Source organism: Parambassis ranga, unplaced genomic scaffold (assembly GCF_900634625.1).
Source record: "Parambassis ranga unplaced genomic scaffold, fParRan2.1 scaffold_24_arrow_ctg1, whole genome shotgun sequence".
NCBI lineage: Eukaryota > Metazoa > Chordata > Actinopteri > Ambassidae > Parambassis > Parambassis ranga.
The window spans coordinates 605,721-616,766 of NW_021144797.1; the positions used below are offsets into that span (position 1 = coordinate 605,721).

The 11,046-nt window shown below is 40.4% G+C and overlaps 1 protein-coding gene across 1 annotated transcript; it reads left to right on the forward strand.

Annotated features, from left to right (window-relative positions):
- Positions 1–3,022: 3,022 nt before the first annotated feature.
- Positions 3,023–6,350, forward strand: LOC114430559 (galactose-specific lectin nattectin-like). Its single transcript, XM_028398634.1, has 7 exons — positions 3,023–3,053; positions 3,099–3,184; positions 3,332–3,598; positions 3,678–3,778; positions 3,853–3,961; positions 5,736–5,805; positions 6,318–6,350. Exons 1-6 carry the CDS (start codon positions 3,023–3,025, stop codon positions 5,748–5,750), a joined length of 609 nt encoding a protein of 202 aa, XP_028254435.1. The 3' UTR covers positions 5,751–5,805; positions 6,318–6,350.
- The last annotated feature ends 4,696 nt before the right edge of the window (positions 6,351–11,046 follow it).

An 11,046-nucleotide genomic window follows, 5' to 3' on the forward strand; every position in this document is an offset into this window, starting at 1 on the left:
AAAAGCTAACACATGTTGCTTAACTCTTCAAACCTTTGTAAAAATGGTATTTTTGTACCACACAGTTAACACAAACCATCATATTACTAAGCACACAATGTGCCAACTACACACTGATGGTATTAACTGAAAACACATCTGGCTTTTGCTTTCTCTGTGCATAAGGTCTGTCCATGTGAGGTCAAACTTTTGTCATAAATAGTTCTATAAACACACAGGGATTCAAATTTCAAGTATGAATGTTTATTCACACACATCAAAACAAACACAAGAAAACATACAATTTCACTGAAAGAGAGAGAAAATCAGTCTCATTGTCTCTCTGGGTCCGGCCACAGAATTTCATCAACGTCGCATGCAATGTCTTCTAGTCCAAGGCACCTGGGAAAATATCTCCTGGAGTGCCATATCCAGGCCTGACATGATGCCTGGTCCATATCCTCGCATGCCTCCTTCCAGATGCTGGATGTCTAGTAATTCTGTGGAGTAACAGTTTCAGTTTTACATGTACAGTATTGTTGTTTTTCTCATTAGAGTATGGTACACCTACAAAACTTAGTGTGAGGGAACTGTACTAACCCATTCTCATCAATATGTCCTTATGATGCTTGCTACAGTGTAGCGGCTCAGGCTGAACCCGTTGGCAGCTTCCCACAGGGTCATTCCATGGTTGATCACATGATCCACTATTGTAGCTATTCTATTTCTTCTTACTCTTCCTCCTTCCTCTTCACCTCCTCGTCCTCTTCCTCTAAATTCACCTCCTAGTCTTCGTCCTCCTCCTCTTCCTCCTGCTTCCTCATGTCCTCATCCTCCTCTAATTCTCACTCTTCTCAGTCTTCTTCTCCCTCCATTGTTCTCCACACTGAAGCTTACCTGTGGCTTATTCACAGTGCTCATGCTGATTGCAAAGTGAACTAATGATGTAAAACAGTTCTCACATGTGACAGTGTAGCCAGACAGTTGGCAAAATAGTGTAAATACCAGCCATAAATGTGTGTAGTTTTACTAGGAGTGTGTTGATCATTTGGAAGTTGTGTGTTAAGCAGTGAGTTGTGTTTACAGTTCAGCAAAAAGAGTGCTGTGCAGTGGATTATATTTATACAATTGCAAATTGTGTGTTACAAAAGTGCAAACTGAGTGTAAAGCAGTTTTTTTGCTTTTAGTTTTGCAAACTCAGTGAGTGATTTTGCTAAAACTATTAATAGTTTTAGAAATTGTGCTATAAGAATCATTGATAGTGTTTAAGCAATCAGAAAAAACTGTAACTGAAAACACATCTGGCTTTTGCTTTCTCTGTGCACAAGGTCTGTCCATGTGAGGTCAAACTTTTGTCATAAATAGTTCTATAAACACACAGGGATTCAAATTTCAAGTATGAATGTTTATTCACACACATCAAAACAAACACAAGAAAACATACAATTTCACTGAAAGAGAGAGAAAATCAGTCTCATTGTCTCTCTGGGTCCGGCCACAGAATTTCATCAACATCACATGCAATGTCTTCTAGTCCAAGGCACCGGGGAACATGTCTCCTGGAGTGCCGTATCCAGGCCTGACATGATGCCTGGTCCATATCCTCGCATGCCTCCTTCCAGATGCTGGATGTCTAGTAATTCTGTGGAGTTACAGTTTCAGTTTTACATGTACAGTATTGTTGTTTTTCTCATTAGAGTATGGTACAGCTACAAAACTTAGTGTGAGGGAACTGTACTAACCCATTCTCATCAATATGTCCTTATGATGCTTGCTACAGTGTAGCGGCTCAGGTTGAACCTGTTGTCCAGCTTCCCTCAGGGTCATCCCATGGTTGATCACATGATCCACTATTGTAGCTCCGATGACATCAGTAATTCTATTTCTTCTTACCCTTCCTCCTTCCTCTTCACCTCCTCATCCTCTTCCTCTAAATTCACCTCCTAGTCTTCGTCCTCCTCCTCTTCCTCATGTTCCTCCTCTAATTCTCTCTCTTCTCAGTCTTCTCCCTCCATTGTTCTCCACACTGAAGCTGTGGCTTATTTACAGCTCATGCTGATTGCAAAGTGAACTAATGATGTAAAACAGTTCTCACATGTGACAGTGTAGCCAGACAGTTGGCAAAATAGTGTAAATACCAGCCATACATGTGTATAGTTTTACTAGGAGTGTGTTGATCATTTGGAAGTTGTGTGTAAAGCAGTGAGTTGTGTTTACAGTTCAGCAAACAGATGCTGTGAAGTGGATTATATTTATACAATTGCAAATTGTGTGTTACAAAAGTGCAAACTGAGTGTAAAGCAGTGTTTCTGCTTTTAGTTTGCAAACTCAGTGAGTGATTTTGCTATAACTATTAATAGTTTTAGAAATTGTGCTATAAGAACCATTGATAGTGTTTAAGCAATCAGAAAAAACTGTAAGTCACTTTACACTAACTGGCTCTCCAGGCATTGAAACACTCCCAGTGTGTTTTATTTCCTTAACACCTTCTTCATTGTGTATCAGTATGATCAGTATGAGGAAATCATGTATTTCCTTGTTAGCAGTTCCTTTAACACACTACTGGTGTTTTCAGCCTTCCAACAAAGGAGCAGGTATAAAAGACCAGGTTTCCCTCTGAAACGGTTCCTGTGTTTGTCTCTGTCAGGACTCACGGCAGCAAAGGTAACATTTTACAGGTTCTCTTTGCTCATATTATGAAACTGTTTCTATGAACCCTGCATGCTGCCATGCAGTGAATGAATTTTCTTTCGGGACTTCCCTTCAGATGGTTTCTGGGTTTCAGCTGGTTTGCTTCTGCTGGATCAGCAGCCTGTTGACTGGCTGTGTAAGTTTCACCGCAGACTCAGACTCTGATCTATAAACCTATAAAGATCACTCCTCACTGACTGAAACTGCTTTTGTCTTCACAGGTTTTCACAGGAGGTTGGTTACTCTGAGGTTTTCACACCGAAAATAACTAAATGCTGAATGATTTGATCATGTATTTAGTGCATTCTTATATTTATTTATCACTATTTTTGTTACAAACATCAGATGTAAAATGAAGCTTGTGTTTATTGAGAGATCTGTTGGTGAACCCTCATGTAGACTCCTGTCTAACAGTAACTGTTTTGCAGTTCATGGTTGTCCTCCTGGCTGGACCCGATTCCAGACTCGCTGTTTCATCTTCCAGAACGTTCAAAAAGCTGCGGCAGACGCAGAGGTGCTGGACTTATGTCAAATAATCATCTTTACAACAGCTGGATGGGCTGCCACAGAACGTTTCCTCATTGTCGGTTTACCTGTTAGGAATGGCTGCACTCACTACTGACTGGAATGTTGCATAGCCTGCTTTTTTTTAGCTAGTTAGCCAAACACTAGAACACTACAAACACCAACCCTGTGCTTGTTTTTGTCAGTTACCTCATTGTGGGAAGTAAAGGGTTTTCTTAATCTTAATCTTAACATACACCACATTTTTAACTCTGTCTTTCGCAAACAGAGCATCTGTCTCTCTCTTGGTGGGAATCTGGCCTCCATCCACAATAGAACGGAAAACACGTTCCTCAGCGAACTTGTTCGCACAGCATGTGGCTCATATTCATCTACATGGGTTGGAGGCCATGATGGAGTAAAGGTAAGACATTTCCTGACATGTAGCATATGATGGCGCTGTGTCAGACACGATGGTTACCTCTAAGTGTAAATCTTCAAAGGAAGGACAGTGGATGTGGACTGATGGATCAAAGTTTGACTACCAAACATGGGGTCAAGGAGAACCCAACAATCTTGGAGAGGAAGACTGCCTGCACATATATAGTAGGTTGTATTTGTGTTGTTCTTCATTCAACCAGCAGAGTGCCCAGTCTAAATGTGTTTTCTTTACCGTTTCTTTACAGCTGAGTATTGGAATGATCGGCGGTGCGATTTGACGCTTCCTTTCATCTGTGCAAAGGACCTGGGCACTGTAAAAATAATTCATGTGGTTCAAGTTGAAAACGTAAGTTCATTTGCTGCCTTAAAAATGTGAGTAAGCTCAACTTAGATAAAGTATTATTTATTTAAACTCAGAAAGATAATAAATAAAAGTAGCTTAGCTTAACCACATTTGTTGTTTGCGCTTGTTTCTCCGCCATATTTACAACGCAAAGAATACCACAGTAGAAACTTTAGTTTTTGTTTTCGCTTAAGCAGCGTTCATCAAGATGTTTCAATCCAAGAATAAAAGTTTATCCGAATTGAACGTTCTTAAGGTCGATGATCAAAGTTCATCAAACCGTTCTCTTGATCTCAGAATTCCATGAAGTCAAAAGAGTATTCAGAACAGTTCAGAGTTCAGAATCAGTTCTGTGTCTCAGGTCTCCGTGTGGGTGAGTGAGTTAGAATTAGGCTACAATGCCACCTACTGCTCTGGAGGAAGTATTTGCTTTTCTCAGGTTCTTAGAGGGTAGCTCGACATCTGCATGTAGGACCTGGCCTGTGTAAAACAGGTCCAACAATTAACATCACATGAAACATAATATTAACTTACCAAATCAGTATGTCGATTCAATACTTAAAGGTTCCACATGTACATGATTCACTTCAGTTGCACACAAGCAATAAATAGAATTCATACAATCAATGTTAAGTGTGTCACAGAAAGAGCATGTTGCTGTGTCAGTGTGTGCTAAATGACGATAATAGCGCATGGACAACGCTACAACTAACACTGTCCCATTAGTCACAAAGCATTAGCCCCATTACCTGGGTTACAATCAACCATTGTTGAATTGTTGAAACATGAACTTTTAAGCTCTTTTAACTCAAAACTCAGACAAAACCTGGTAACATAAAGCAAGACTTGGGCCTTTTCCAAGAGTTTAAATTGGAGCAACTGGATATAGTTTTTTTGAGGAAGACGTTTTGCCACTCCCCCAAGTGGCTTCTTACATACGGCTTTTGTACGCGACACTGTCCCTGTGAACCCGGAAGTATCACATCGCATTTGCATTCAGACCTGAGCCAGATGTAAGCCAATCCGACTACATCCATCTCCGAGAGGTGGATTGAAATCAATCTGGATATATCCACATTTGCATTGTTCATACTCAGAAAAAATATCTGGATATATCTGGATACTGCTCGATTCCCGTCAACCAAGTCAAGTCAATCATGCACATATATACACTGTTATGTGCGGTGTAAAGGAGGACCCAAATTCAGGCGAAGTTCAGGCAACGGAAGGCGAGCTTTATTCAAAAGCCAAGGTAAACTCAAACAATCTTCGTCTGAAGACTGGGAACTAAAATTAAACTTAGACTAAGACTTGGACTAATAAACGAAAAATAAAACAAAGAAACAAACAAACCTCACCCTGAATGATCCAAAGGAGGGAAAGGAGGACGAAACAGCAGGGAGGACACGACGACAGGACAGCCACAACGCAGGAACAGCAAACAATGATCCGACAAAGACAACGGGAAACACAAGGCTTAAATAAGGAGAGTGAGACACAGGTGAACACAATCAGGGAGGAGCTGATAATTAGGGCGGAGGAACAGAAGGAGAGACAGGAGGAGAAGAGAAGAAGGGAGATAACAGGAGGGAGAGAGAGGAAGACGAAGACACACAGAGGAGAGATAAACAGATAACGGACCAACAAAATAAACAATATGATAACAAGACAGGGATCACAACTCAGGCTCATGACATACACACCATAACTCATTTTGTTAAGTTAAAGTGAGTTGAAGTAAGTTGCTTTGACTTATTGCTTTAATCCTTTTTTACAGTGTGGCAACAACTGAGGGAGCAGAAGCGGCTACAAAGTGATGCTGTGGTGGGCACAGTTCTTCCAGACAGGTAGGCTGATCATGTGTGAGTTTTTGTTTTTACAACATGTGTTATCTTTTATCACTGCGTAACCAGCGTTCAGTTACTTGTTGAGATGAATGTTTTGCCAGTACGAGAAGAGCGGAGATGTTAGTGACGCTGTCGGCTTTCACCAGGCTATGTTTGCTAACATGATGCTAACATGATGCTAACATGATGCTACCAGGCTCTGGTCGGCAGCTTTCTGCATTTTGAAGCAGGTTTGATTCCATTTACTGGTTTTTCTGAGCTTCTCTCTGATGAGCAGACAAACTTGATGTGGATACAAAGACTTTGTTCTTGTTCATGGTCATTATCATGGTCACTGCTTAACTTGCTACGTTGTCTCTGTGTTGTTGTAGCTGCGTCCTCAGCTCTGCTGAGGCAGAGCAGAGCAGCGTCTTCTGTCATAGACCTGCTGCTGTTGTCATTGTTCAGTTTACTGCTGCTCTCTTTATGCTGTAATTACTGTACATTGTGTAATTGTGATATTCTCTCCACAGCTCTGTGATCTTATGGCCAGAAGCTGCACCAGACCAGTCTTCACCTGCCTGAGGACAGCATGTGATAATAATGATCACTGATTTTGTTCATATATATGTAATGTATTTTATTTAAATCCAAATACAGTGAACTGTTGCCAACATATCTGGTTTTCATTATTTGTGCAGCTTTTTAAAATAACAAAGATTTAATATTTTCTGTAATAGACAAACACAGTTACATGTTTTCAGTGAACAGATATTTATTCTCATGTATGATCAACAAAAAAAGAACAGAAGCACCAAACATGTTAGAACCTGAAGAGATAACAGGCCAGTTCTAGGTGTGGGGTGCCTCCCTGCTACACAGGCCTGTGTGTGTCAGCATGAGGATGCACCAGTCACCAGGTTGTCCACAGCATCATCTGAGCCTGCAGCTCCCTCAGAAACAACAGCTGGCTGCACCTGCTGCAGGAGGACCATGGTGAGGAGGTCTGAGGTCATGTATGATAATATGATTGGTGTTCAGACTAAAGTAGAGCAGGTAGGTCTGGTACTAGCTGTGTCCCAATTCAGGGTCTGCATCCTTCGGAGGACGCAGCCTACGCGGTCTCAGGAGGCCGCGTCCTCCTGAGGATCCTCCGGAGGATCCTCCACCGTTGGTAAATGGGACAGTCTGGCCTTCAAATCACTTCCTGATTGTGGCGCGACGTCATAAATTTTGCCCCGGGAAAAACAAAAGCAGCGACAGCGACACAACACGGACTACACAACAAGCGGGACAACAGTGTGGATTTAGACATTTGGAATTTTTTAATATATTTATTTGTTGTTGGAGGAAGAGGAGAGGCGGCTCCAGCGGCAGCAAAACCGGTGACGGCTCATTTTCTTCAGGCTGGGAGAGCGCAGTGGGGAGGTGACGGTAAGCTGCTGTTTAACCATATTATTGATCATAATTAATATACCAGTTACTGAGCAAACGCTAGATATATAACCAGTAGATAGACAAATATGATTAAATGTAATTTATATTTGATTCAATCGTAAGACTTGATACAGGGTCTGTATTAAACCACTGCTTTAATGTGTCATTAAGCATCAGGTCTGTCACTGCACCAGAGAATTACTGCTGGGTGGAGGAGAGTGGGGCTCCCTGCAGGACCAGCTGTCTGTCCTGGAGGAGGTGTACTGACCATCATCACCTCTGGAGGGTGAGGATACATATTTTATAGCTTTTCATATTTTAAGCTGCTTTGGAAGCCGCTCTGTGGAAGTTATTATTTTTATTTTTGCCCTTTTTAAAAACATCTTTAGTAACATGGCAGCCGCCGATCGTCAGCTCTGCAAACCCTGATGGACGATGTGGTGGACAGAGGAGACAGGCACCCCCCTCCCCCAGATGATGTCCCACTCACAGCCAGAGGACTCCAAGGTCTTCACCGTGGCATCGTCCAGTCCAGCAGCACCAAGGACTCCTGCTCAGCCAAACATTTATATATATGTTCTTTGTGAATAGTATTTTCTGCTGATCTTTATAAATAATAAACTGCACATTTTCATAATGCCCACTGGTAAATAGTTAGAAATGTTCTGTGTCTTTGTAAATATTGTACATAACAGAACAATAAATGATTTACTGTGGTCACTGAGACGTTGTTCAAAAGTTTACTTCAATTATAAATAGGTGAAAACACATATGTAACAAGGTTAGAAGAGTTTAAGAACACAGAGACAAGAACGATTTAATATACAATTTAATAAGTAACCATTTAAATAACACAGAACATAAAATCACTGCTGTCCAACATCCTCTGTATGAGCTGAGGTCTGTCCGTTCTTTCTCTGCTCTCCCTCTCCCTCTCTCTCTCTCTCTCTCCCTCTCTCCTCTCCCTCTCTCCCCCCCCTCTCCCTCTCTCTCCTCTCCCTCTCTCTCCAGTCTCATCTCCTCCGTTATCAGTTGTCAGGTTTCTTCTGTTTCCCTCTGCTCCTCCTTCAACAAAATGACAACAGGCAGAATGACCGTTTGATATAATAACGATAATATTGCTCCTCACGTGAACTATACTTTATACTATACTACAGTAAACAACAAGAAACAACATTCAATCAAAGCGTTTAGTTTTAGCGCCTCGTATCAACAGGACGTCATGTTTGTAAATATGAAACTCATTTTTTTAATGCCGCTGTCACTGCTAGCATTTTAAAACTCTCGAACTACTGCTCTGTACTTACATTTAAATGTGAATTCGGCACTCCTGCCGCTGCCGCTCGCTTGGTCCGTCGTTGTACTATTGGACAAAAAGTAGGCCCGCAAAGCATTGTGGGATATTTAAGGCCACGAAGGATGGTAGCGATGCATCCTCCAAATTCAGGCAAAAGGAGGACGCATTTGGAGGACGCATTTGAAGGACCCTTCGACTTTTGGCGAATTGGGACAGCCTTCGCGCAGCTTTGTGACGTAAGCGGCCTTAAAATGCGCACTCCGAAGGATGCAGACCCTGAATTGGGACACAGCTAATGTGAGGTAGCTGAATATCTGTAGGGAGCAGACTGCTCTGTAAACAACATAAACACAGGAGGAAATGCACTGAAGATTCATACATCCAATGCTAACTGGCTAATGGAGGTGTGGCTTCAGGGTGGGCTCAGAGAGAAGGAGGGGGTGTGTGTATTATTAAATTATTATATCAAATTCTGGCTGTTACTCACTGAGTTTTCAAGATCTCCTGCCCTACCTTTAATATAAATTTTATTTTAATCATATAAACCTTTCCAGGGCACAATCACACCGTAATGACTAAAGCAGCTAAGCAGCGTCACTTCTCCTGTCGACGTGAGGTGAGTAGCCTATAGTTGCTGTTTATTATGCCCCTTAAGTTGACGGGTCCTGCTCAAGGTTTCTTCCTCTTAAAGGGAGTTTTTCCTTGCCACAGTGCTCTTAGGGGGGTTCCTGTGAAGCGCTTTGAGACAATGTCTGATTGTAATATGCGCTATATAAATAAAACTGAATTGAATTGAATTGAATTATTTGCTAATGTTCGCCGTTAAACATTTCACAGATGAAGTTACTGTTAGCATTGTAATGTTAGATTATATTTAAGCATATTTATCTGAGTTAAGGTAGTTACAGCCAGCAAAATAAAGCCAAACAACACAGATTAAGTTATAGCTTAACAGGCTTAAATCCGCTAATGGTTGATAATTTAACGGGGCTTAAAACCATTATAAATATATTAATATTAAAATATTCTAATATTAAAAATATATTAGCATATATAAACTTTATTTATAGCCATTAAGCCCCGTTAAGATACAGTCTTATGCAAAAGTTTAGGCACCCTTAGGAAAATCACTGCATCAGTTTGTCACCTGCTGAGCTTTGCAAGCAGCAGCTTCACTCTAACATATGTTATAGGCTACCTTATGGAAACAGAAACATTTCAGTAGTGAAATCATTTTGATTGGCCCAACAGAAACATTTTTCTGTGCCTTTAATCAAAAACAGGCATGTGCACCCTTGTATTTACAGTCATTTCTGCACCTGTAGGGATTTATAGATGACAGGTTGCAGCAAAAACTGCTTTGATTGGCTCGTTAGTCAGTTACACAGACAGGTGGAATCAATCATAAAGGCTTATGATTAACATAGGGAACTGCTGGCTGTACTTGTCCCAGCACAGCAAGAGCTCAGCAAGTGACAAACGGATGCAGTGATTTTCCCCAAACTTGCATAAGACTGTATAACTTAACGGGCCTTAAAACCGTTATAAATATATTAATATTAAATATTGTAACATTAAATATATTATATACGGTTTATATCTTAACAGGGCTGAGAACCAATTTTTTTATGGTCGTTAGGACACGTTACATTATATCTGTTGAAAACAATTATGAATACATTAATATTAAAAATAATAACATTTAACTGAAAAATAATTGTCAAGTAGACCAAACAATGGATGTTTTAGGCAGTGTATGGATTGTGTTTGTTATAGAGCTGTGTCTGTCTTGTCTCTGAATTGTGTCTTTTGTGCGTCTGTACTTTTAGATTGATGATGGCGACGTCTTACACAAAACTGCCCGCTCTAAAATTCAAAGTAATCACTAAAAAAAAAAATGAGATGGCTGGTATTAAGGATGGGCAGAGCAGATATTAGAAGAAAACTATGTTAGATTCAGTAGGAATGTACTGACCTTTCCCATGTGTGCTTCCTCATGTTTAATTAATTACCTTACTTTGACTAACAGTCTTCATGTATACTTCCCATTTATGCTCTATTACCCTATTTGGTAATTTCGTTTTTTCTGCTATACTTATCTCAGGAAACATGCTTACAGATGACTCGTGTATTTCAGGCTGGGAGAGCGCAGTGGAGAGGTAACTTAACCCGCTGCTGTAATAACCCATACTATTGATAATCATTAATACCAGTTACTGAGCAAACGCTAGCCATATAAACAGTAGATTGACAAATATGATTAAATGTAACTTATAACTTCTTTATTTGTAAGACTTGAATACTTTAAACTGATTAGTTAAATGTGTAAGATCCCTGTAAATAACACTGACTTAAATCACTGCTTTAATGTTGTCATTAAACATCAGAAGCCAAAGTGTAATAGATCAAGAAATAAAGCATTATTGGTGTGAACTGTTAACACTTACTAGAACTGTATCAGCTATAATTCTATTGCTATAGTTTAATCCTCATGTTCTTACCCTCATGTCTCCATCCAGACAAGACCG

What these genes read in the sequence shown, in the direction of transcription:
- LOC114430559 (XM_028398634.1), top strand. Translation starts at nt 3,023, where the DNA reads ATGAAGCTTGTGTTTATTGAGAGATCTGTTG. An exon ending in AAGCTGCGGCAGACGCAGAG is followed by an intron (nt 3,185 to 3,331) that starts GTGCTGGACTTA and finishes TTAGCTAGTTAG; the next exon opens with CCAAACACTAGAACACTACA. An exon ending in GAGGCCATGATGGAGTAAAG is followed by an intron (nt 3,599 to 3,677) that starts GTAAGACATTTC and finishes AAATCTTCAAAG; the next exon opens with GAAGGACAGTGGATGTGGAC.